Consider the following 27,835-nt stretch of genomic DNA (forward strand, 5'->3'; position numbering starts at 1 on the left):
TTTAAACCTGTCTATTTGTCTTTAATTCAGAGCACAGTAGTGATGGCCACCCAGGTAATGGGGCAGTCTTCTGGAGGAGGAGGGTTGTTCGCCGGCACTGGCAACATCGGCATGACCTTGCCAAACGACATGTATGACTTACACGACCTCTCCAAAGCTGAACTGGCAGCGCCGCAGCTCATCATGTTGGCAAATGTGGCTCTGACCGGGGAAGTCAATGGTAGCTGCTGTGATTACCTGGTTGGCGAAGAAAGACAGATGGCTGAATTGATGCCTGTTGGGGATAACAACTTCTCAGACAGTGATGGGGAAGGACTTGAGGAGTCTACTGAAATAAAAGGTGAACCCAGCGGACTGGGCAGTGTGGAACTTCAAACTTTGGAACTCAGTGTGGTAGAGCCACAGCCTGTGTTTGAGACCTCAGCAGCCCCAGAAGTCTACAATGCAAGTAAAGAAGTTCCCCCAGAAACACCTGGAGCAGAAGACAAGGGCAAGAACCTGAAGACCAAACCCTTCCGTTGTAAGCCTTGCCAGTATGAAGCTGAGTCTGAAGAACAGTTCGTGCATCACATCAGAGTTCATAGTGCCAAGAAGTTTTTTGTGGAAGAAAGTGCAGAGAAGCAGGCGAAATTGAGGGAATCTGGTGCTGCGACCACTGTGGAAGAGGGCGATTTCTCCAAGGGTCCCATTCGCTGTGATCGCTGCGGCTATAATACCAATAGATACGATCACTATACCGCCCACTTGAAACACCACACAAGAGCTGGGGATAATGAGCGCGTGTACAAGTGCATCATCTGCACCTACACCACAGTAAGCGAGTATCACTGGAGGAAACACTTGAGAAACCATTTTCCAAGGAAAGTGTACACATGTGGAAAATGCAACTATTTCTCAGACCGGAAGAACAATTACGTTCAACACGTTAGAACGCATACAGGTAAGAGGATAGATCTCTGTAGTCCCTGAGTATTTCTCACTTTTGGTAGTTGAGTGGGTTGTCAAATAATTTTCAAAAAAAGGGAACGCTTGGGTTCAAGTTGTGATTTTACTTTTTTTTTTTAATCTTTTGACATTAATATTTATGGGTGTGGGTAGGTGTCTGTCTACAGGATTTGAAGATTAAGTGAAGAAACCTGTGTAAAACGTTAGGGAGAGAGCAGCTAAGACAAATCATACATAATAAAATATTCTCAGGCTGGAGAGATAGCACAGTGGTAGAGCTGATTCCATCCCCATCATCCCATAAGGTCTCTCCCCTTCACCCCAGGGGTGATTTCTGAGAGTAGAGCTAGGAAGTCTTGAATACAGCTGGGTGTGGCCCAAAAGAAACAGATAAAAAAAGTTCTTAGAACTTGTATAGTCCTTGTAGCTGTACTATCACTCTGGCCCAGGAATTGAGAGTTTAGACTCCAATGATTTACCCTTTCAAAATTTGATTTAATAGAACCACCAAATTTACTAATTTTTTTTTTATGGTTTTTGGGTCACACCCGGCAGCGCTCAGGGGTTACTACTGGCTCTACGCTCAGAAATCGCTCCTGGCAGGCTCGGGGGACCATATGGGATGGCAGGATTCGAACCATCTACCTTCTGCATGCAAGGCAAATGCCTTACCTCTATGCTATCTCTCCAGCCCCTAAATTAACTCTTTTTTTTTATTTTTGGTTTTTGGGCCACACCCGGCACGGGGGACCATATGGGACATCGATTCGAACCAACCACCTTTGGTCCTGGATTGGCTGCTTGCAAGGCAAACACCGCTGTGCTATCTCTCTGGGCCCATAACTCATTTTTTAACTTTTAGCATATAGTGATTTATTTTTTTTGTTTTGGGGCTACTGGAGATACTCCCAGTTGTGCACTCATGGTTGGACTTGGGGGTTCATATGGGATGCCAGAGAGTCGGGAGTGTCTTACCCTCTGCTATTCTCTGGCCCCAGTAATTTTTTTTAAAGAAGCTACACTGTAGGTAACAGTGGCTGCATCTGTAGAGTTTATTTCCAGAAGGAACTGAGAGTGTTTTTTTTTTTCGTTTGTTTTTGGGTTAACCCCCCCACCCCCCGCACGTGCTCAGGGTTTACTCATGGCTCTATGCTCAGAAACGCACCCAGCAGGCATGGGGGACATATGGGATGCTGGGTTTCAAACCATGATCTGGTTTGACCTGGATTAACTTCAGTGCAAGGCAAATGCCCTATCTCTCTGCTATTTCTCTGGCTGTTTTGTTTGTTTTTGGGCCACATCCAGCACCACTCTGGTTACTCTTTTTTTTTTTTTTTGCCTTTTTTTAACCACACCCAGTGATGCTCAGGGGTTATTCCTAGCTTTGCTCCGGACACCTTCCTGGCATGCTCAGGGGGCCATGTGGGATGCTGGTGACTGAACTCAGGTAGAGCGGGTGCGCCCTACCCTCTGTTCTCAATCGCTCCGGCCCCCACTTAGGTTACTCCTGACTGTGCTCAGAAATCACTCCTGGCAGGCTGACTTGGGATGTCTGGAATTGAATTCCGGTCGTCCTTGTAGGCCATTTATATAAGGTAAATGCCCTACTGCTGTGCTATCGCTCTGGCCCAGGAATTGAGAGTTTAGATCCCAATGATTTACCCTTTCAGAATTTGATTTAATAAAACTACCAAATTTACTAATTTTTTTTGGCCACACCCTGCAGTGCTCAGGGGTACTCCTCACTGCACTCAGATATCACTCCAAGCAGACTCTGGGGATCAAACCCATGTTTAGCTGCGTGCAAGGCAAATTCCCTACCTGCTGTGCTATTGCTTCGGCCCCACTAAAATTTTGTTTTTCTGTTCCTAATGGAGTGATCTGTCTTCAAGATAGAAATAAGATAATATAATTTGGGGGGGTTTGGGTCACACCTAGCTGGCTCTACCCTCAGAAATTGCTCCTGGCAGGATTGGGGACCACATGAGATGCTGAGATTTGAACCACTTTCCTTCTGCATGCAAGGAAAACACCCTACCTCCATGCTAATTTTTCCAGCTCCAATAATTTAATTTTTTAAAGATTGGTGATTAGTACACCATATTTCTTTGAAATATTTTCAAAGAAAGCATTTAAATGTTCTTTAAAAAATATAGTGTGTGGCCGGAGAGATAGCATGGAGATAAGGTGTTTGCCTTTCATGCAGAAGATCATCGGTTCGAATCTCAGCGTCCCATATGGTCCCCCGTGCCTGCCAGGAGCAATTTCTGAGCATGGAGCCAGGAGTAACCCCTGAGCACTGCCGGGTGTAACCCAAAAACCACACACACACACACACACACACACACACACACACACACACACACACACACACACACAAAATACAAGTGTTTTGGGGCCTGAGAGATAACATGGAGGCAGAGCGTTTGTCTTACATGTAGAAGGACAATGGTTCAAATCCCAGCATCCCATATGGTCCCCTGAGCCTGCCAGGAGTGATTTCTGAGTGTAGAGCGAGGAGTGACCCCTGAGCACTGCCGGGTATGACCAAAAACCAAAAAAAAAAGCCCCCAAAATCTGAAGTCTGACTATTTTATTTTATTTATTTATTTATTTATTTATTTATTTATTTATTTATTTATTTATTTATTTATTTATTGGTTTTTGGGACACACCGAGCAGCACCCAGGGGTTACTCCTGGCTCGATGCTCAGAAATCGCTCCTGGCAGGCTCGGAACCATATGGGAAGCTGGAATTTGAACCACTGACCTTCTGCATGCAAGGCAAACACTTTACCTCCTCCATGCTATCTCTCTGGCCCCGGCTACTGTTACTTTTAAAAATGAATTGTCAAGTGTGTCAAAATATTAGAAACCCCAAGTATAAGGATAAAGTTCATGTTGTACAGAATAGGATTTTCTCATTTTGAGATGTTTAAATTTATTTTTAAAACATTTGTTTTTTTTTGTTTGTTTTGTTGTTTTTGTTTTTTGTTTATTTTGTTTTTTGGGTCACACCCAGCAGTAATTTCTGAGTGCAGAACCAGGAATAACCCCTTAGTTCTGTTAGGTGTGGCCCAGAAACCAAAACTAAATTAAAAAAAGTATTGGATGATCTAGGGGCCAGGTGGAGAACTTTAAACATCCTGAGCATGCATGCTGGAGTCCCCTCGTTTGATCTTTGGCAGCACATGATCCTTCTGGTACTGTAAATTAAGAGTAGCTCCCTATGGGTTATGAAAAATACTCCTCTTTCCATTTTGCCCTCCCCCCCAGCAGACAAAAAACAATCTAGGTTATACTATGTATTCTTTGGGTTAAAAGAATGACTATGGGATGCTATTGTATTGGGTCACTTTTGCAGGAGTTTGTCAATCTCTCAGACTGAACTCCACAAATTAAGGAGTACTCAATTGAAGGTGATTGATCACACTTTGACTACTGTGATAGATGATGTGAGAAATAAATCCACAGCAAGTTTTTTTGTTTTTGTTTTTGGGTCACTCCCAGCAACACTCAGGGGTTACTTACTCCTGGCTCTGTGGTCATAAATTACTTCTGGAAGGCGTGGCTGACCATATGGGATGCTAGGGATTAAACCTGGTCTTGCCGGCCACATGCAAGGCAAATGTCCTACCTACCCCATGTGCTGTTTGTTGCTCTGGCCCTGCAAGATTTTTTAAGCCTCTCCTCGTAGATGGCATTTAAAAGCTTTGAAATGTAGTCAGAATTTTTTATTGAGCTGGAGAAAAATTAAAAGGGGTTAAGGTGCTTGCCTTGCTTGTAACCAACCACGGTTCAATTTCCTATACCTGGTCTCCAGAACATTGCTGGGTGCAGCCCTGGAGGACCCCAAGAGACCAGGATGAACTGATTTATTTTGCAGCACAGAGAGCCTGAGCAGCAGCATATCTTGGGGCCCTTGCAATCCAGTTGGTCTTTTCAGCACATACTGCTTGGAAAGCAACAGAGTATATAAATTGAATGAAATAAAGTTTGAAAGAAAGATATAAAGATTTTGTAAAGGGGCGGGAGAGATTGCATGGAGGTAAGGCATTTGCCTTGCATGCAGAAGGTAGGTGGTTCGAATTCAGGCATCTTATGGTCTCCCAAGCCTGCCAGGAGCGATTTCTGAGCATAGAGCCAGGAGTAACATAAGGGCTGCCGGGTGTGAATGAAAAAAAAAAAAAAAAGATTTTGTAAACATTTTCTGAGGCTGTGGGAGTGCCATAACTGGCTGTGCTCAGGGCTTAGTCCTGGCTCTGCACTCAGGGACCACTAATCAGTGAATGAGGATGCTGGGGATGGAACTAAGGCCGGACACTTTTCGGCACCCGCTATTGATCTAACCCCTTTGTAGGTACCCTCCACTTTGCAGACTTTTGAAATTCATTGTAACTTGTGGTTGATTGTCTTTATGCTTTGAAACAATTTTATTTTAAATGTAGAATTGTTTAAACATTATAGAAATAAATAGCCTAGGGAAGGAAATTTATTTAGAAATTCTGTCCCACTAAGTAAAGCTATTAGAATAAAGCAGTCAACCTACCCCACTAAGTAAAGCTATTCACTAAGTATAGCTATTAGAGTAAAGCAGTCTAACCTCAGATACCATATGTACTTCATAAGTATTTCATAAGTACATGAAGTACCTCAGGTATGTTTCTTTTGTTTTGGTTTTTTTTTTTTTTGGGCCACACCCGGTGATGCTTGGGGATTACTCCTGGCTATGCACTCAGAAATTGCTCCTGGCTTGGGGGACCATATAGGACTTGGGGGGATCGAACCGCTGTCTATCCTAGGCTAGTGCGGGCAAGGCAGACACCTTACCTCTTGCACCACTGCTCCGGTCCCTCAAGTACGTTTTTTTCAAGTACAAGTGTATGTGTGTTGATTCTGGATTTTTTTTTCAAGTACCTGTGTGTTTTTTTGTTTTTGTTTTGATTTTGGACTACACCTGATAGCACTTAGGTTCCTCCTTACTCTGTGCTCAGAAATTGCTCTTGGCAGGCTCTGGGGACCATATGGGATGCCGGGGATCTAACCTAGGTCTTTCCAGGGTATGCCACCTGCAAGGCCATGTGCTATACCTCCTGCCACACAGTGTTCTGGATTTTGGGCCACACCTTGCCAGTACTGGGGGTTACTCCTGGCTATCTATGTACAAGATTATGTAGCTCGGGGATAGAATCCAAGCCTCTTATCATGCAACATCTGGGCTCAGCCAATTGAACCATCTCTCTGGTTAGCCCTCATAGTTGTGGCTGGTGTTTTTTTGTTGTTTTTGGTATTTGGGCCACACCTGGCAGTGCTTAAGTGGTTACTTTCTGGCTCTGTGCTCAAAAATCACACTTGGTGGGCTTTGGGGACTATATGAGACACGGTATGAGTGTGTGGGCTTGTGCAAGGCAAACACTCAACCCACTCTACTATCACCCCAGCGCCTCTTCCCCCCCCCCCCCCCCCCCCCCCCCCCCCCCGCCCCGCTTTCTTTTGTTTTTGTTTTTGGGTCACACCCAGCATCGTTCAGGGATTACTCCTGGCTCTACGCTCAGAAATAGCTCTTGGCAGACTCAGGAGACCATATGGGATGCGGGATTTGAACCACCGTCCTTCTGCACGCAAGGCAAACACCTACCTCCATGCTATCTCTCTCCAGCTCCTCACCCCATTTTTTTTTTAATTTAAATTTTGGGCCATACCTAGGTTTGAGTTTACTTGTGCTTTTTTCTACATGCAATCACTCTAGGTGGGGCTTAGTGGACTATACGGGTTGTTGGAGATCAAATGCACATGACTTGTGTGCAAGGCAAGCACCCTTCCTACTGTCCTGTCTCTGGCCTTTGTTTTAAGATGGGAACCTAATTTAGAATTGGTAATACTGTAGAGTATATAGGTTGTAACTACTATCAGAGTACAGATCCTGGCTTTAATCTGCAGTACATCCTGCATTGCTTGGAGCAACGCTGGGCCCAGTGGCCTCTACCAGTACAAGAGACAGGAATCAGGGTGGCAGACACACACACACACACACACACACACACACACACACACACACACACACACACACACACACACACACAGCAAGCACTTCTAGTTAAGGCACATCACAAGTCCCCCTTAGATGGACTTTTTCTTTCTCTTTTTTGGGGGGGGGCAATTTAATTTAATATTTAATATGTTTAATGAAATTAATAAAAGTACATACAGTATAATCGAACATTTTATATACTAAATATAATATAAACAATGTTGGGGTCTGGGATTAGTCCCCCTCTCTCAAGTGGCGTCTCGAGCGTTTCAAGGAGAAATGGAGCCATGCAAATTTGTAAAAATGATGATTTATTTATTTCTGGTGCCAGGGTGATACCAGGGCCAGTGCTAAGGGATGAACCCCAGAGCAAAGACCCTGAACCACAAGTTTCACAGGTTTTTATACAGCAAGGTACAGAGTTAGTGTTATCTCACCCTCTGCCACAGACACAGCTGTGGTCTTTATCTTAGAAAAACATTTTAACTCAGGCATCCTAACTCAGTTAGGAGAAAGGAACATTTATCATAACAGAAAGACAACCATAAAAATTTAAGGGAGGGCCCGGAGAGATAGCACAGCGGTGTTTGCCTTGCAAGCAACCGATCCAGGACCTAAGGTGGTTGGTTCGAATCCCGGTGTCCCATATGGTCCCCCGTGCCTGCCAGGAGCTATTTCTGAGCAGATAGCCAGGAGTAACCCCTGAGCACCGCCAGGTGTGGCCCAAAAACCAAAAACCAAACAAACAAACAAACAAAAAAAACAACAAAAAACTTAAGGGAGGGCCAGCGAGGGGTGCTAGAGGTAAGGTGTCTGCCTTGCAAGCGCTAGCCAAGGAAAGATCGGACTGCAGTCCCCCCAAGCCAGGGGCAATTTCTGAGCACTTAGCCACGAGTAACCCCTGAGCATCAAATGGGTGTGGCCCGAAAATCCAAAAAAAAAACCCCAAAAAAACAAAAACAAAACAACCTAAGGGAAGTCACATCCTTTATTATGCAGGGTAAACATTACATTTAGGGCTGCATTCCTACCCTAAAGGGTGGGGGGTGGCTAGTTTATTTTAATCCAGGGGTCTCAAACTCTTGCCAGCTCCATACAACATTTTGTGGCCCTGCCCTAGAAGAATCTTTTTGTTTTGTTTTGTTTTGTTTTGTTCTGTTTTAGTTGTTTGGATCACACCCCCCAATGTTCAAGGCTTATCTGACTTTGCACTCAAGGATCACTTTGACTTTGCCTCCTGCGGCCCGCAGGTAAATTGAGTTTGAGACCCCTGCTTTATTTTTTTTTATTATTTTTTAAATTTTTTATTTTTAATTGAGAACAAAGATGCAGAGAAAGAGGACAAGGTAAAGTTACAGTGGAAGGACAATCACCCATAACATAATTCTCAGAAGAAGTCCCCTTAACTTTGAACTTTCAACCAAAGAACATTAAGATAAAACAGAATCCATGTACAATTACTTTGTCCCTCAAGTCCCCAGATTGTAATACATTATAATATTTCTTAGCAGCACACAAGGCAATCTAAAGCCATAAAACTTATGTAACTCCTTAAACATTAGAGGCATAGTATTTTTTTTTTACATTTCCATGTACATGCATATTAATTTAAGTTAACCTCAGAAGTTTAAGTGGATTTTTTAAGGATTAGAGTCAAAGGAGCACAGTAAAACGGTGTTAGAGTGGCAATTGTTGTTTGCATAGGCCCACCAATATATGAGGGGCATGGAAAGGAATAACCTTGGCCTAAATACAAAGAGACCCTACCCCTGAAGTTTCCTGGCATAAGACTATCTCTAGGCTCCAGGCAAGCTTGATTGTCCAATCAAAGACATTCTCTGTAGTGCCAACACACTTTTATTTTTCATAGTCTCTGTTGTTGGTATCATGTTTCTGTATTAAAGATCCTGGAATCTGCATATCCTACATTGAACTCAGGATGTGGAGGGTCCTCTCGTTTCACCTCACAAAGGGCAATGCAGAGAGCCCTGTCCTGTAAGCAGGTCCTTGTTGTTAAGTCTTCTCAGTGTTAAGGGAAGTAAGTCTCTTTTCAGCAGGTCCATGTCTGAGCAGTGGTAGGGTCTTCCATGGTAGAGGATTGCTTCCAGGTGATGTTATAGACACACTTGGATGTTTCGTGGATGGCTTCCCTGGTTCAAGGGTGAATGGAAAATGCCCATTCTTCTGAGGCCTGTGCCAGGTCGTTATGTCAATGTTCAGGGTGTAAGGTCCCTTTGCACTACAAGATTTGTGTGTTTCAATCTCTATTAGATAAGGTCTGCTTTGTATGTATAGTATTTTCCCATTTTAATGTGCCTATGCAAAAAAGGAACAACGCCACGTGGCATTATTGGCACATATGGGGGCCATAAGAACAAGTCCAACAATCTCCATGACATGGTTCATTCAAAAGCATAAAACTGGGGACTCTTTCAACAAAATTCCTTATTGAACGGTCATAAAGAAAAGATAAAAAGTGGTTAGAATCGTCACTGTATAAGGGAATATTTAGTAAGACTTATAGCTGTCAGAGAAAAAAACACATAAAATATTCAAAAGAAATACGTGTCCATTTTATGTCATTTGAAATAGTTGGAGGTTGTTACACACAATGCAAGGCTTTGGTTTGTGATTAGGATTGTGCAGTACTGAAGTTAAAAAGAGTAATGTGGGTTAGTGATGTTTGGGGGGTGAGAGAGTTAAGGAGTAAAAATGAGCTTTGTAGGGGTGTGGGTAAGGACAGAATACAAAATGGACATTCTGGATACGCAAAACATAACATAAGGATAGGGAATACTCTTAATACATGCAGTAGCGCCCCCGCGCGTTTTCAACATGTAGACTGGTAAGAAATTGTCAGTGACAAACAGTGCAACCGAGCAAATCTCAGTTCACCCCAAGTTTGGACCCACCATTTCTGGCCACCTGGGCTGCCACCCCAGGAAGGCCTGGAGGCCGGAGGCCCCTCCTTTAAACTCTTAGAAGTAATGTCCTACCCTAAAGGATGGGAGGTGGCTAGCTTATCCGAATCTTAAAGAAAAACAGACCCTGAATGAGTTGGGGGTATATGGCTCATATATGGCTCCTCCCTTGAGCGGGGCCAGGACTTTATCTTTCTCTCTTTGTGCTAACCTGAAGTTTTAAGACCAGGAGGGTAGGGGGTACCTTCTCTGCTGGAGATTGCTCGTCTTTTGTTGTCACTGGCTTGTGACTCTGGCTTGTAACAGACAGTCAGGATCACTGAGAGTTTTTTTAATGAAGAACTTAAACTTTTTTTTTTTTTTTTTGGTTTTTGGGCCACACCCTGTGACGCTCAGGGGTTACTCCTGGCTATGCGCTCAGAAGTTGCTCCTGGCTTCTTGGGGGACCATATGGGACGCCGGGGGATCGAACCACGGTCCGTCCTAGGCTAGCGCAGGCAAGGCAGGCACCTTACCTCCAGCGCCACCGCCCGGCCCCAGAACTTAAAACTTAAAGCAAAGCTGCACTTAAAGGGGCCGGGCGGTGGCGCTAAAGGTAAGGTGCCTGCCTTGCCTGCGCTAGCCTTGGACGGACCGCGGTTCGATCCCCCGGTGTCCCATATGGTCCCCCAAGCCAGGAGCAACTTCTGAGCACATAGCCAGGAGTAACCCCTGAGCGTTACTGGGTGTGGCCCAAAAACCAAAAAAAAAAAAAAAAAAAAAAAAGCTGCACTTAAAAAAGAACTTCTTATAGGGAAAACTCCTTTCCTTTTCACAATTATATTTTGGTGCTCTGGGTTACTACTGGCTCTGCATTCAGGAATCACTCCTGGTGGCGTGGGGCACCATAACGGATGTGGTCGATCAGCCCAGATTGGTCATTGGCTGTATTCAAGGCATGTGCCCTACTCATCTGCTATCGCTCTGGCCTTGGGGTTTCTTTTTTTTTCTCTCTTGTTCTGTGATAATCTTCAGAATAGTACATTGAGGAAAAAATGGTGGTTGAAGATAGACCATTACTGTTCAAGGTCACATAAAACAATTCAAAATCTCTTTTTCCTTGTGGGGCTGGTGGTGTTCCATGGCTAATTTCTGGCTCTACCTTCAAGGTTCATTTCTGACAATACTCGGGAGGGTTCCCAGGAAATGCAGGAACCCTAGTCAGCCACTTGCAGGGCAAAAGAGCCCTGCCTGCATTCTTATCTCTGCAGCCCCCACAATCCTTTTAAATAATTTTAAGAAATTATTCTATATGATAAACTATAGGGCAATTAAAAAATTTTTGGGGGAGGCCACACCAGGTAGCCCTCAGGGGTTACTCCTGGCTCTGTGCTCAAATATCACTCCTGGCAGGCTTGGGGATCATGGGATGCTGGGGATCTATCTTGGGTCAACCACATGCAAGGCAAACGCCTTACCGTTATGCTCCCACTCCAGCCCCTTACATCACTTTTTATTTCATACTCAGTGTTGGACCCATATTCTCCACATGAATGGCATGCATTCCAGCACTGAGCCACATCTTCTCCCTCCCCCAGACCTCCAGTGGATTTTTTCTTATTTTTTTCGATACATCTATTAATGTATTTTGTGTAGACAGATTGAATTATTGAAGGTTTTGTTCTGTTACAGAGTATTGAATTATTTGCTACAAGTAATAGCATAATTTAAATTAATCTCAGTTCTAAAAGGGATGTTATTTTGATACATGAGGAAACTGAGCTCCCAAATAACTGTCCATGGTCTATCTTGTTAGCAACTTGTGGTTAAAACTAGATGATAAGATTTAAATTGTCAGTGCTCAGTCCTATGGCTCTTGAGTGAATGTATTGTGTTTTTTGTTGTTGTTTTGTGTGTATTTTTATGTATATGTGGGGTGCTACTGGCATCTCTGCCTTGCTGGGTGGCCTGGCATATCTATGGGGGATCACCATTATGGTGGTGACAGAAGAAGTGTGTGCTAACAATAGTTATTGGGAAATAAATTCCCATATAAAATACCAAGAAAGGGGGCCGGAGAGATAGCATAGCAGTAAGGGTCTGCCTTGTAAGCGGCTGACCCAGGACCAATGCTGGTTTGAATATCTGCATTGCATATGGTCCCTTGTGTCTGCCAGGATCGATTTCTGAGCAGAGAGCCAGGAGTCACCCCTGAGCACGACCAGGTGTGGCCCCAACCCCCCCCCCCAAAAAAAAAAAAGTTCTGATTTTGTTTGCCTTGCACATGGCCAACCCAAGTTCAATTTCCGGTATCCTGTATGTTCTTCCAAGCCTAACAGGTGTAATTTCTGAGTGCAGAGCCAGAAGTAACACCTGAGCACCCCCGGGTGTGGCCCCCCAAAAGAAAACAAAAAGATTTGAATTCTTAGGTATTTTTTGTTAGCAAATTGTAGTTAGGTGAATTTTGAATTCACCTATTCATTTATATTATATATGACAATACACTGACAGAGAACTATGAAAACAAAACCAAGTTCCAGATTATTATGATTGTTACTATTTTTTGATATCTCACATGGCATTGCTCAGAGTATTCCCAGCTTGGTTTGTTGCTTCTAGGATATGTAGGATCAGGGATTGTAGGCCTCCATGCAAATCATGTAGTACTATATTCATTGAGCTCTCTCTCTTGGGTCCTGGTAGATTTTTTTCTCCCATACTCGATTTATCTATGGGGTTTTTCCAGGTATGGGAACAAGTTCCAGGTAAAAAATGCCAAGTATTGAATGTTGATTATTAGAGTTTTTTTTTTTTTTTTTTTTTGTGGTTTTTCGGTCACACCCGGCAGTGCTCAGGGGTTACTCCTGGCTCCATGCTCAGAAATTGCTCCTGGCAGGCACGGGGGACCATATGGGACGCTGGGATTTGAACCGATGACTTCCTGCATGAAAGGCAAACACCTTACCTCCATGCTATCTCTCCGGCCCCTATTAGAGGTTTTTTTTGTTGTTGTTGTTTTTTTGGGATCACACCCGGCAGCGCTCAGGGGTTACTCCTGGCTCTAAGCTCAGAAATCGCTCCTGGCAAGCTTGGGGTAACCATTTGGGATGCCAGGATTCGAACCATTATCCTTCTGCATGCAAGGCGAATGCCTTACCTCCATGCTATCTCTCCTTTAAAAAATCAGGAGCTGGGCCCAGAGAGATAGCACAGCAGCCTTTGCCTTGCAAGGAGCCGATCCAGGACCAAAGGTGGTTGGTTCGAATCCCGGTGTCTCATATAGTCCCCCGTGCCTGCCAGGAGCTATTTCTGAGCAGACAGTCAGGAGTAACCCCTGAGCACCGCCGGGTGTGGCCCCCCCCCCCAAAAAAAAAAAACCAAAAAAAAAAAAATAAGGAGCTGAGAATAGTACAGTGGGTAAGGGTAAGATGCTTGCCTGTAATGTGCCTGACCCTAGTTTGATCCTCAGCATCCTATAGTTCACTGAGCACGACTAGGAGTAATTCCTGAATGCATAGCCAGGAGTATAGGAGTAACCCTTGAACATAGCTGGGTGTAACAAAAACACAATAAACAACTGATAACAAATAAATAATGTAAATGTTTTTCTTTTGCAGGAGAACGCCCATATAAATGTGAACTTTGTCATTATTCAAGTTCTCAGAAGACTCATCTAACTAGACATATGCGTACTCATTCAGGTTAGTAAAATAACAAAAAGGGAACTTTCTCTCTACTCTTACAAGGAAGTTCTAGATCTGAAACCAGTAGTTATTTATTATTGTCTTTAATATGATCTAGAGTGGAATTGTGTATAAATGGAGATTTTATAGGGATGTGTGTAGGTCTGTGCGCGCGCACATGCCTATGTTCATGAATATGTTCCCAGGGACTATTCCAGGGCCTCAGGCACTTGATATTTGTATTTGACCACAGACTTAGATTCTATATCCAGTTTTCTATATGGGAATTCATTTTTCTTTTGTGTCAAGGTGGGCGGTGCTTGGGACAGGGTATTGAATCCAGGTTGACGGCATGCAAGGCAAGTGCCTTATGTGCTATAATAAAGCTCCAGCTTTTCCTTTTTTTTTTGCGGGGAGGGGTAGTGGAGTGCTTAAGTGTGTGAGCTCAGAGCTTACTCCGGTTCCATGCTGAGGATCATTTTTGGTGTGGCTTGGGTGGACAATAGGGGTTCTGGGTAAAAGGCAAGTGCCTTAACCCATTGTATTATCTCTGGCTCTTATTTGAATCTTTTTGGCTTTTAGGCCATATTTGGTAGCACTTGGGTTACTCCTGGCTCCACACTAAGAAATTACTTATGGCAGGTTCCGGGAACCATATAGGATGCCTGGGATCGAACCGAGTTGGCTTTGTGCAATGCAAATGCTCTATTCATTGTGCTGTCACTTTGGCTCCACCAAATAAGAATTCTTTTTTTTTTTTTTTTTAATTTTGGTTTTTGGGCCATACCCGCAGCGCTCAGGGGTTACTTCTGGCTCTTTGCTCAGAAATTGCTCCTGACAGGCTCAGGGGACCATTTGGGATGCTGGGGATTGAACCCTGGTCTCTCCTGGGTCACCTGCATGCAAGGCAAATGTCCTGCTCCGGTCCCTAAATGAAAAATTTTATGGTGTTTGTTAGTAGAACTTTTGAAACTGAATGCTAACTGGGTTACTGGGATAGTGACCAGTGAGTGGGCTGTGTCTAGACTCACTCCTGGTACTGTGATCAGGGATCATTCCTGTTGTTGCTCAGGGATCAAGCTGGGGTCAGTTGAAATCAAGGAATTTCCCACATCTGGGCAAAGAATGGCTGGGATGGCCCCTTGGCCTTTTGAGCACTACGTGGGAGCCTGCCTCAAATGGCTTATGCTTGTGTTTGTGGGTGGGTTTTTTTTTTTCCCCCACTCCTGGCAGACTTGGGCTAGGGTGGGGGTGTTAAATGAGTTAGTTGCTGGTAATTGAACCCAGTTTGGCCACGTGCAGTGCAAGCACCTTACCTGCTGTACCCTATCACCCAGGCCCCAGCTGGTGACTTTTTTTTTTTGCTACAACTGTTAGTGCTCAGGGTTATTCCTGGCTCTGCACTCAGAAATTACTCCTGGTGACTTGGGGGACCATTTGGGATGCTGGAGATCAAACCTGGGTCCATCCCAGGTTGGCAGCGTGCAATACAAACACTATATCACTGTGCTATCTCTTCAGCCTCATGGTGTTGAAATGCTGTTGTCACATGTTGCAAATGGGGAAATACATTATTTCTATGGAGTATTTCCTCTTTTGGTTTGATGTTGTATCTCATGGTGTTTCCTCATCCTACTTTATATCTCTTCTAGACAGGAGATTATATGCTTGTTCTATTTCAGTTGAAGTCATAGCTGGTTCATTAGTGTTGCTGAGTCACACTAGAGATAAGAATCTCATTGATAGTACAATGGGTAGGCACTTGCAGAAACAAAGCAACCCTTCCTTTCCCCAATAAAACCAAAAACAAATGTCATCATTCTTGTCTCTACTGTGACCCAGTAATACCAATGAGGGTTTATTTTTTGTTGGAATTGTTTCTGGTTGAGGCACATACCCAGCATACTAAGGGTTACTACTACTGTCTCTATACTCAGGAGTTAATCCTATTGGTGTCTGGGGACCATATGGGATGCAAGAGATTGAAGTTGGGACAGCTGCATGCAAATCAAAATGCACTACCTGCTGTAGTATATTGTTATGGCCCCTTTTTCTTATTTTATTTTTTGGGTCACACCTGGCAGCACTTGGGTTACTCCTGGCTTTACGCTCAGAAATCGCTCCTGGCAGGCTCGGGACCATATGGGATACTGGGATTTGAACCACGTCCTTTTGCAAGGCAATGCCCTACATCCATGCTATCTCTCTAGCCCTTTTTTTTCAGTTTTTGGGCCACACTTGAGTGCTCAGGGCTTGTGAGACCATATGGTATGCTAGGGATTTTACCTGGGTCCGCTGCTTCCAAGAAGTTTGCTATTTTGATTGGCTTACATTGTCTCATCTTTTTTTTGTTTTTGTTTTTGGGTCACACTCAGCAATGCTCAGGGGTTACTCCTGGCTCTACTCTCAGAAATTGCTCCTGGCAGGCTCTGGGGACCATATGGGATGCCGGGATTCGAACCAATGACCTATTTTTTAAATTTTAATTTAATGTTTTTAATTTTAATTCATTCATGGGGCTGGAGTGGTGGTGCAGGCGGTAGTGTGTTTGCCTTGCATGTGATCCCCAGGCATCCTATATGGTCCCCCATGCAAGTGCATAGCCAGGAGTAACCCCTGAGTGTCACTGGATGTGTCCCAAAAAACAAAATAAAATTCAGTTCATTCATTTCTATTTTTTTTTGGTCACACCCGGCAACGCTCAGGGGTTACTCTTGGCTCTATGCTCAGAAGTCACTCTTGGCAGGCTCAGGAGACCATATGGGATGCTGGGACTCGAACCAGTGACCTTCTGCATGCTAGGCAAACGGTTTACCTTCATGCTATCTCTCCAGCCCCCATGCATTTCTATTTGGGTCACACCAAGCAGTGCTCGGGTTACTCCTGGCTCTGTGCTCAGAAATTGCTCCTGGCAGGCACAGGGGACCATAATGGGATGCCGGGATTTGAACTACCATCTATCCTGGATTAACTGTTTGCCAGGCAAGCACCCTACAGCTGTGCTATATCTCTCTGGCCCCTCAGCCTGTACTTAATTTTATTTATTTATTTTTGGTTTTTGGGCCACACCTGGTGTTGCTCAGGGGTTACTCCTGGCTGTCTGCTCAGAAATAGCTCCTGGCAGGCACGGGGGACCATATGGGACACCGGGATTCGAACCAACCACCTTTGGTCCTGGATCAGCGGCTGCTTGCAAGGCAAATGCCGCTGTAACAGCTATCTCTCCGGGCCCACTTAATTTTTTTTTTTTAAAGCCACATCTGAGATCCTCAGGGTGTACTCCCAACTCTTCTTGGAAATTGTTGCAGGTGCTCCTTGGGGACTTTACAGTACTGAATATTAAACCTCCATACAGAGTTTGCACTCAATCCATGACATTCTTGTGTCCATTTAGAAGTCATATTTGCAAAATAACCTGTTGAGCTTTCTCCCTGAATATTTATTCATTTATTTCCCCCTGAATATTTCAAGTCTTGTTAATGAGGAATGACAGGCTGTGCAATTCTCTGGCAGTGCACTTACTTGTCTTGCTTGTGCTATACCTTAGGTTTGATCCCTGATACTGTAGGGGAGGGGAGAATATCTTAATAAGTAGTATGAGGTAAGAAGTGATAGTACAAAGGCTGGAGCAATAGCACATCGAGTAGGGTGTTCAATCCCAGACATCTCAGTTGGTCCCTTGAGCTTGTCAGGAATGATTTCTGAGCTCAAGAGCTAGGAATAGAGGCCAGAGAGTTGGCACAGTGGTAGGGCATTTGTCTTGCAAACAGCCGGACCAACAGTGGTTCAAAATCTGGCATACCATTTGATCCCCTGTGCCTGCCTGGAGCGATTTCTGAGTGCATAGCCAGGAATAACCCCTGAGCACCGCCGGGTGTGGCCCAAAAACCAAAAAAGGGGGCCGGAGAAATAGCATGGAGGTAGTGCATTTACCTTGCATGTAGAAGGAAGGTGGTTTGAATCCTGGCATCCCATATGGTCCCCTGAGCTTGTCAGGAGTGATTTCTGAGTGTAGAGCCAGGAGTAACCCCTGAGCGCTGCCGGGTGTGACCCCCCCCAAAAAAAGCTAAGAGTAACCCCTGAGCGCAGCTGGTTGTAGGCCCATTCCCTCCATCCCCCCAAAAGAAATAGTGCAGTTTAAGTGATCATTGATCATACTGTATCTGTCCCTTCAGTTTAATTGATAATCAGCAAAATTTCTGCCATTTTCATTCTTTTTTTTTTTTTTTTTTTTTGTTTTGCTTTGTTTTGTTTTTGGGTCACACTTGATAGTACTTAGGGGTTACTTACTCCTGGCTCTATGCTCAGAAGTCGCTCTTGGCAGGTTCGGAGACCATATGGGATGCCGGGACTCGAACCACAGTCCTCTGCATGCAAGGCAAAATGCCTTACCTCCATGCTATTTCTCCAGCCCCTGCTATTTTTATTCTTGATGTTGCAACCCGGGTTCACATGCAAAGGAAACATCCTACCTGTTGTGCTATCTTAAAATAATAAAATTAGGGGCCGGGCGGTGGCGCTCGAGGTAAGGTGCCTGCCTTACCTGCGCTAGCCTAGGAGACGGACCGCGGTTCGATCCCCCGGCATCCCATATGGTCCCCCAAGCCAGGAGCGACTTCTGAGCGCATAGCCAGGAGTAACCCCTGAGCGTCACCGGGTGTGGCCCAAAAACCAAAAAAAAAAAAATAAAAATAAAATAAAATAAAATTAACCAGGCTTTTAAAATAATTAATACAATTATTTAAGACACAAGTGATGGGGCCGGAGAGATAGCATGGAGGTAAGGTGTTTACCTTTCATGCAGAAGGTCAACGGTTCGAATCCCGGCGTCCCACATGGTCCCCCGTGCTTGCCAGGAGCGATTTCTGAGCACGGAGCCAGGAAAAACCCCTGAGCACTACCGGATGTGACCCAAAAACCACAAAAAAATAAAATAAAATAATTAAAAAAAAAAAAAAAAAGACACAAGTGATAACACAGTGGTAGGGCGTTTGCCTTCCATGCTGTCCACCCAGGATGGACTGGGTTCAAGTCCTGGTATCCCATATGGCAAGCCTGCTAGGAGTGATTCCTGAGTGCCACTGGGTGTGACCCAACCCCCCCCCCCAAAAAAAAAAAAAAAAAAAAAAGGAAAAGTAAAACAAGCTGGAGAGATAGTGTGTAGGCTCTTGCCTTTCACATGTCCAACCTGGGTTTGATCCTTGTCATCCCATGCGGTCCCTTGAACATTGCTAGGAATTCATTTCTGAGTATAGAACCAGGAGTAACCCCTGAGCATCTCTCTCTAGGTGTGGACCAGAATAAATTAAAAAAGAAAAATACCTTTTGTGCCACTGCTCCTGCCCTCTTATCTAATGGTTTTAAGGGGATCCTTTCCTTCGTAGTGCATGAAACACTTTCCTTTTCCTGTTCTCAGTGGAGATGCAGCCACATCCTACATAACAGGGATTCAGATTTTGTGTTTGCCAATACTGTTCTTTTTTCTTCAATACTATCTTTGCTCCTGGCTTGGGGGACCATTTGGTACGGTGGGGATCGAACCACAGTCTGTCCTATGCTAGCACGCACAAGCCAGACGCCTTACAGCTAGTGCCACCGCTCCGGACCTCAATACTGTCTTTTTAAAAAATACATCAGTCTGTTAGCATTAGAGCTATTTTTTTTTGAATATTTTGCTATTTTGAACATAGTGCATGTTTGTGTTTTGTAGTGTTGAATATTGAACACAGGCCTTTTTGCATTTAAGGCAAAAACTTTACCATTCATTGAGCCTTCTTTCTGGTCCTTGGATGTCCCTTTTTTGGGGGAGCATAACAGCTTTATGCTCAGGGGCCATCCTGGCTCAGTACTTAAGGGGTGACTTATGGCAGTGCTCAGGGAACCATGTAGTTCCAGTACAAATTCTAGCATCCTGCTTACTGCACTGTTAGCCCTTTGAGCTCTCTGACCCTGACTTTTTTTTTTTTTTAAGTTTTGGGTTTTTTGTGGGGGGTCACACCTGGCAGCGCTCAGGGGTTACTCTGGGTTACTCCTGAATCTGTGCTCAGAAATTGTTTCTGGCAGGCAGGGGGGACCATATGGGATGCCAGGAGCCGGGAATCAAACTGGGATCCTTCCTGTGTTGGCAGCATGCAAGGCGAACGCCTTACTGCTGTGCTCCATCTCCCTTTACCCTGACTTTTTGTTTGTTTGTTTGTTTGTTTTGTTTTTGGTTTTTGGGTCACACCCAGCAACATTCAGAGGGTACTTCTGGCTCCATGTTCAGAAGTCACTCCTGGGGCCGGAGAGAGAGAGAGAGAGAGAGAGAGAGAGAGAGAGAGAGAGAGAGAGAGAGAGAGAGAGAGAGAGAGAGAGAGAGAGAGAGAGAGAGAGAGAGGGAGGGAGGGAGGGAGGGAGGGAGGGAGGGAGGGAGGGAGGGAGGGAGGGAGGGAGGGAGGGAGGGAGGGAGGGAGGGAGGGAGGGAGGGAGGGGAGGGAGGGAGGGGGAGGGGGAGGGGGAGGGGGAGGGGGAGGGAGAGGGAGAGGGAGAGGGAGAGGGAGAGGGAGAGGGAGAGAATGGAGGTAAGGCGTTTGCCTTTCATGCAGAAGGTCGGTGGTTCGAATCCTGGCATCCCATATGGTCCCCTGAGCCTGGCAGGAGTGATTTCTGAGCATAGAGCCAGGAGTCACCCCTGAGCGCTGCCGGGTGTGACCCAAAAAAACAAAAAAAAGTCACTCCTGGCAGGCTCGGGGAACCATATGGGATGCCAGGATTCCAACCATCGACCTTCTGCATCTAAGGCAAACGCCTTACCTCCATGCTCTCTCTCCGGCCCCTACCCTGACTTTTTAATTTGCTGAAGGGTCATCAGTTCTCCCTCCATTATTTTGTAAATGCAAACTTCCCATTCTGGGACCATAGTGGTGGTATAGCTGTAGGCCGTTTGCCTTGCATGGCTGACCTAGGATGGAACCACACTTATATGGTTCCCCAAGCCAGGAGTAATTTCTGAGTGCATAGCTAGGAGTAACCCCTGAGCATCACCGGGTGTGGCCAAACCCCCCCCCCCAAAAAAAAAACCTTCCTATTTTGGACCTGAGAAATATATAGGAATTAAGGCATTTGTGTTTTTTTTGTTTTTTTTTTGGTTTTTGGGCCACACCCGGTGACGCTCAGGGGTTACTCCTGGCTATGCGCTCAGAAGTTGCTCCTGGCTTTCTGGGGGACCATATGGGACGCCGGGGGATTGAACCGCGGTCCGTCCTAGGCTAGCGCAGGTAAGGCAGGCACCTTACCTTTAGCGCCACCGCCCGGCCCCGAATTAAGGCATTTGTAACTGACACTGATTTAATCCTTGGCACTGCACTGGTACTTTGAACATTGCTAGGAGAGCCCCTGGTTCCTGAGATAGGAGTAACAAATGAAAACCCTTGGGTATGATCTCCCTCCTCCCCCAAATAAAATGTTCTCGGGGCCGGAGAGATGGCATGGAGGTATGGCGTTTACCTTGATGAAGAAGAATAATCCCGGCATCCCATATGGTCCCCCGAGCCTTCCAGGAGCGATTTCTGAGCGTAGTGCCAGGAGTAACCTCTGAGTGCTGCCGGGTGACTCAAAAATCAACAACAACAACAAAAACAAAACAAAATGTTCTCATTTTGAGGTGTAAGGTAAGTGGTAGAGCATGTGCTAGTTTCTGAGATCTGAAAAAAATTCAGAGGTTACTCTTGGCTTTACTCAGGAAATAGACATGGTGGTGCTTGGGGACCATATTGAAGCCAGATTTCCCTTATCCTGCCGTGATCCTCGGGCCTCCTCCACCCCCCAAACCCTGAGCTTCTGATTTTTGCCTTTTTATGCATATGTTCGTTTAAGAATAACATAGTAGTTATCTGATGTAGTAAAAAAAAATATGTAGGTGATACCAGACTTATAAAAATGGATTTAACATTCTTTGATTTGGATTTTTTTTGGGGGGTTTTTGGGTCACACCTGGCAGCGCTCAGGGGTTACTCCTGGCTCTATGCTCAGAAATCACTCCTGGCAGGCTCAGGGGACCATATGGGAAGCCGGGATTCGAACCACCGACCTGCATGCAAGGCAAACATCTTACCTCGATGCTATCTCTTTGGCCCCGGAACTTTTTTTTATAATAGGGAATCATACCTGGTTAAGCTTAGGACTTATTCCTAGTTCTGTATATAGAGATCACTCCTGGTGGTGCTTGGGGACTTCATGTAGCATAAGGATTTATCAAAAGAAAAAAATTGAGAAATAGATCTTCTAAAACAGTAGTTTGCACTATTTGTGCAGTAATTTTTATTTATTTATTTATTTATTTATTTATTTATTTATTTATTTATTTATTTATTTATTTATTTATGGTTACATTTGGCGCTGCTCAGGCATTACAGTACTCATGGCTCTGTACTAAAGGGTCATTCCTGGTGGTGCTCTGGGAATCATATGGGATTCCAGGGACCGAGCCTGAGTTGCCTTGTGCAAGGCAAATGACCTACTTACCTGTTGTGCTATTGATTTAGCCCTGCACTGTCCTCCTTAACTAGGAATTATTTTCTCTAAGAAGGAAAAAAACATCAAAACACCTGGAATGCTGAGGGCTTACTCTGATTCTAATTTCAGGGATCCTATAATTATGTTCTCAGGGGACCATATAATGTGCTCTCAGGGGACCCTATAATGTGCTGGGGATTGAACCCCTAGGTCAGGAATGCAAGGCAAGGGCCCTGCCTGCTGTATTATCTCAGATCCTTGATTTTTTTTTTGTTTGTTTTTGTTTTGGGTCACACCTGGCCACTCCTGAGTTACTGCTGGCTCTGCGCTCAGGCTCAGAAATTGCTCCTGCCAGGCTCGGGGACCATATGGGATGCTGGGATTCAAATTACTGCCTGTTCTGGATCAGTTGCGTGCAAGGCAAACACCCTACCACTCTGCTATCTCTCTTTACCCATCTCTGATCCGTGAAAACAGTTTCTAAATAAAAGCAAAATTTAGTAGTAGTAAATTGAGAATGTGTATGGCGAAATAGAAAAGAATCAAGTAAATCCTCATATCTAAGTTTTAAGTAGATCACTGTAATTTTCTATTCAATTTTTTTTTTGTTTGTTTTTTTTTGTTGTTGTTTTTGAGTCACACCCGGCAGCTCTCAAGGGGTTACTCCTGGCTCATTCTCAGAAATTGCTCCTGGCAGGCTCAGGGAACCATCTGGGATGCCGAGATTCAAACCAACGTCCTGCTTGCTTCCGTGCTGTCTCTCTGGCCCCTCTATTCACATTTTTTTTTTTTTTTGGTTTTTGGGCCACACCCGGCATTGCTCAGGGGTTACTCCTGGTTGTCTGCTCAGAAATAGCTCCTGGCAGGCACGGGGGACCATATGGAACACCGGGATTCGAACCAACCACCTTTGGTCCTGGATCGGCTGCTTGCAAGGCAAACGCCGCTGTGCTATCTCTCCGGGCCCTCTGTTCACATTTTTATAGGTAGAACCTGCACATTGATTCATGCTTGTAACAATATATTTATAAAAATTGTAGGGGCTAGAGTGATAGTATAGTGGGTAGGATATTTTCCTTGCATGCTGCCAACCAGGCTTCTGTCCCTGGCACTCTTAGACCCACCAGAATAATCCATGAGCACAGTTCCAGGAGTAAGTCCTGAGCACAGTTGGGTGTAACCAAATACATGGACAGGGCTAGAGTGAAAGCACAGCAGGTAAGGTTGCTTGCCTTGCATGTAGCAACTAGCTCTACTTTTATCACTGTCATCCCATATGGTTGCCTGAATACTTCCGGAAATGATTCCTGACCACAGCCAGGGGTAAATCGTTTTTTTTTTTTTTTTTTTTTTTTTCTCTACATTCAGAAATCGCTCCTGGCAGGCTCGGGGGAACCATATGGGATGCGGGGATTTGAACCACCTTCCTTCCTTTTTTTTTTTTTTTTTTTTCCGGATCATACCTGTTTGATGCTCAGGGGTTACGCTCATAAATTGCCCCTGGCTTGGGGGGAACCATATGGGACACCGGGGGATCGAACTGCTGTCCTTCCTTGACTATGGCTTGCAAGGCAGACACCTTACCTCTAACGCCACCTCGCTTTTTGGGTCACACCCGGCAGTGCTCAGGGATTACTCCTGGCTCTACACTCAGAAATTGCTCCTGGCAGGCTCAGGGAACCATATGGGATGCCGGGATTTGAACCACCTTCCTTCTGCATGCGAGGCAAATACCCTACCTCCATGCTATCTCTCCACCCCCAAGGGGTAAATCTTGAGCATGCCCATTGTGGCCCTAAAACCAAAATGAAAATAATGGGTTGAGGGGGCTGGAGAGATAGCAGAGTGGTAGGGTGTTTGCCTTGGACATGGGTTCGATTCCTGGCATCCCATATGGTCCCTCGAGCCAGCCAGGAGCGATTTCTGAGCACAGAGCCAGGAGTAACCCCTGAGTACCACTGGGTGTGACCCCCCCAAAAACGAAAACAAAATCATGGGCTGTGGATATGGTTCAGTGGTGGTAGAGCAGATGCCTGATGACTGAGGCCATGGATTTGATCCAACCCAGGACAGCTAAATGCAGGCAAGTGCTCTATCCTTGTATTGTTTTTTTCAACCTTCAGTGGCCCTTTGAGCTATCTTTTTTTCCTTGATAGACTCTTAGGAAATCTGTCTTCTCCATTCTATGTTTCTATGTATTGACTAAATGTTTGCTTGGAGTGAAGTTATTCATTGGAGAGGACAAGATGGAGTCCAGTAGAGGGCTAAGTTATGTTACAGTAACCTTTCCTTATGGATCTATTAATGGATAACATGGGAAGAGTTATCCTGTTACCTACATAACATACTTGGATATGTTTTTGCTTTGAGTACCATCAGACATTTTTTAGTCATGTAACTTACCAACTACATGGTTTTTGTAATGTCTGAATAGTTTTGCTTTATGAAGAAAAATACAATTTGATGTGAACTTAAGAATGTTGACATGTGAATTTTCATGAATGTTAATTTCCATTTTTCTACTATGCATTCCATTGGACCAGTGGGGTATGGATACCATTTGGTAATATTTACTAAAGTGTGATCTAGATGGGTATGTATTCAGATAGAATGTGTTACTCTTAATGCCTTTAATTTGGGGGTCGGGTCATTTTGATTTTTATGTGTATCTGTGATTATGATTTATGCTTATTTTACATGCCATATCTATTTGTATATTCCATTCATTTACCTTGTTTCTTTGCCTTTTTGAAATAAGACTGGGAAAGATAACATTTTTTGCTATTAAATAGTTACCCAGACTTTGCAAACACTTTTTTGCAAACAGTTTTTCTGAATAAAATGACTCATCTCTTGCACTGCAAAAGGGTTAAGTAATGTCAGTTATAAATCTGCTCCATGAGGCTCAAAACATGGTTTTACTTTTTTTTTTTCTCAACTATCTGTGACTATAGTTGCATGTGAAATACTTATTTGGAATCTTTCAGTTTATCTTTGAATATATACCCACTTCATTATACCTTTTTTAAAAATAAATAAAAACTAAGGATGAGATAGAAAGTTTGTGTGCTCTTGTCCCAAAGTTAGTAGAGCACTGGTCTTTCAGTAATTATTATAAACTTATTGACGAGCCTCTGCTTTTTAGTAGTGCTTGAACACTTCAGTTTATGGACTAAAATTTATCAGGTGATGATTTATGAAAACAGTTTTCTTTTCTTTTCTTTTTTTTTTTTTTTGTTTTTTTGGGCCACACCAGGCGGTGCTCAGGGGTTACTCCTGGCTGTCTGCTCAGAAATAGCTCCTGGCAGGCACGGGGGACCATATGGGACACCGGGATTCGAACCAACCACCTTTGGTCCTGGATCGGCTGACCTCTGTGCTATCTCTCCGGGCCCGAAAACAGTTTTTTGTTTGCTTTGAGAATCAACATCATGGGATATACAAATTAATATGGGTCATTGTAAGATGCATGGTGCAGTGAAGTGGTTTTTTTCCCCCTTGTAAGTAAGTGTATTTTCATATATTCAATATTCAGTTCCTCTCCTAATGTATTGTCTTCTCCAACATCTCTCGTTAACCTTCAGGTGAGAAGCCATTTAAATGTGATCAGTGCAGTTATGTGGCCTCTAACCAGCACGAAGTAACCCGTCACGCGAGACAGGTTCACAATGGTCCTAAACCTCTTAACTGCCCACACTGTGACTACAAAACAGCAGATAGAAGTAACTTTAAAAAACACGTCGAGCTCCACGTTAATCCACGCCAGTTCAATTGCCCCGTCTGTGACTACGCGGCTTCCAAGAAGTGTAACCTGCAGTATCATTTCAAATCTAAGCATCCTACTTGTCCCAACAAGACCATGGACGTTTCGAAAGTGAAGCTCAAGAAAACCAAAAAGAGGGAGGCGGACCTGCCTGGTAATAACAACAGCAACAGCAGCGAGAAACCAGAACTGGAGCCATCAAAAATAAAAGGGGATGTGGCTGGGAAGAAAAACGAGAAGTCTGTGAAAGTTGAGAAGAAGGATGTTGCGAAAGAGAAAAAAGCCTCGAGTAATGCCTCCAGCCAAGTGACCACGCGAACTCGCAAGTCAGCCCTGGAGATGAAAGGGACAGCGCCGCATCCAGGGAGTCACCATCCAGCGAGTCACTCAGAAAAGGGTGGCAAGGCCAAGAAGAACAAAAGGAAGGCGGAAGCCGAACCCCATTCCTCAAAAGAGTCGGTTGCCCACGACGAACCTGCAGCGAAAAAGAAAAAGAAGGCCGAGAGCAAATCCAAAACGAGTCAGGATGTGCCAAAGGGTGCCAGCAAGGTAGAGGAGACGAAGAAGCAGAATGGTTGCCTGAAAAGAAGTTCCAAGAAGAAAACGCTGAGAAGTAAAGCCAGTAGGAAGGGGAGCAAGTCTGTGCCTAAGGGGCACGTTCAGAAAGAGATGCCACCGCCAGACAAAGAGCCAGCTCGGAAGGAATCGCCTCTTAGGACAGCACCCTCATCTTCACCTTTGTCTTCGAGGTCCTCCACTCCGACCCCGACTTCCCCAACTCGGCCGCAGCCGCCCACGGAGCCTCTGCCTCAGCCTGGGCTGGCCCTGTCGCCACCGTCACTGCCCGCGCCCACTCCCATGGATGTTGTTTCGGAGGCCTCCACCGAGGAGGAGCCTCCCCCCAAGGAGCCTGTATCCAAAGAGTCTCGGGAAGAGAATACAAAGGGTAAGTTGAATGAACAGTGTAAGATGACTCAGAAGGAGCAGGTCCTCATTGAGGTGGGCTTAGTGCCCGTGAAGGAAAGCACCAGCACGCTCGATGTCCCATCACCCATGAAGGGAGTCGAGGCTGAGGCCGAGGCTGAGGCTGAGGTCCAGTCTGACTCCGATGCCTCGGGAGACCTGAAATCACTCCCTCAGGGCCAGGGCAGCGCCGAGACTTTGGAGCCTCTTGTGGAAGACACGGAAGCACTGGAGGAGGTGGAGACCAGTGAGCCGAGGCTGGCAGCTGAGTTTCCTGGTGCTCTGCCAGAATCTACCCCCATTTTACCCCCAGAACAAAACTCGAACATGCCAGAGTGCGAAATTCGAGATGAGAAGCCCGGGGCTGCCACCGAGCCTTGTGACATGGAAGTGGATGTTGAGGAGGGCCAAGCCCAGGACCTCCCCGGTGATGGTAATGGTGACAGTAATGGTGATGGTGACGGTGACGGTGACAATGCAGCAATCTTCACCACCACTGCCCCTGCCCCGGAATCCATCTCACCACCGCCGCTGTCGCCCGGGCCCGAAGAGAAAGGTGAAGCCGGGTCCCAGGCGGCTGTGGCGCCCCTGCCTGCCAGTACAGCTTCCACCGAGTCTCAGGAAATGGACGAGGACGAGGGCATCCACAGCCATGACGGGAGCGACCTCAGTGACAACATGTCCGAGGGCAGCGATGACTCGGGATTGAACGGGGCTCGATCAGCGCCGCAGGACGCGACCAAGAAGAACACCAAGGACGCCTCGGCTGGCAAAGCGGCCCAGGGAGATTTTGTTTGCATCTTCTGTGATCGTTCTTTTAGGAAGGAGAAAGATTACAGCAAACACCTCAATCGCCATTTGGTCAACGTGTATTTCCTAGAAAAGGCAGCTAAGGGGCAGGAGTGATCAAACTTTGGACAAGGCTTTTATAGCTTTTACTCTGTGAGATCTATTGTATTTTATATTCATTTACGGTAGTAGACGGTCTTTTGATTTTTTTTTTAAATCGCTTTAATTCGTGGCTGGTGTTGATTTTTTTTTAAGTAGTGCTCTTTTG

At 45.1% G+C, this 27,835-nt stretch overlaps 1 protein-coding gene across 1 annotated transcript; it reads left to right on the top strand.

Moving 5' to 3' along the window:
• The first annotated feature begins 35 nt into the window (after positions 1-35).
• Positions 36-27,835, top strand: REST (RE1 silencing transcription factor). The gene is made up of 3 exons (XM_049789936.1): positions 36-940; positions 13,494-13,577; positions 25,637-27,835. Exons 1-3 carry the CDS (start codon positions 43-45, stop codon positions 27,682-27,684), a joined length of 3,030 nt encoding a protein of 1,009 aa, XP_049645893.1. The 5' UTR covers positions 36-42; the 3' UTR covers positions 27,685-27,835.

This window comes from Suncus etruscus, chromosome 16, assembly GCF_024139225.1.
Source record: "Suncus etruscus isolate mSunEtr1 chromosome 16, mSunEtr1.pri.cur, whole genome shotgun sequence".
In the NCBI taxonomy this organism is placed as follows: domain Eukaryota; kingdom Metazoa; phylum Chordata; class Mammalia; order Eulipotyphla; family Soricidae; genus Suncus; species Suncus etruscus.

Excerpts from the sequence above, each read along its gene's own strand:
- REST (XM_049789936.1), top strand. The coding sequence starts at position 43 with ATGGCCACCCAGGTAATGGGGCAGTCTTCTGGAGGAGGAGGGTTGTTC. Across the intron at positions 941-13,493 it reads ACACGTTAGAACGCATACAG|GAGAACGCCCATATAAATGT; the intron begins GTAAGAGGATAG and ends TTTCTTTTGCAG. Across the intron at positions 13,578-25,636 it reads ACATATGCGTACTCATTCAG|GTGAGAAGCCATTTAAATGT; the intron begins GTTAGTAAAATA and ends GTTAACCTTCAG.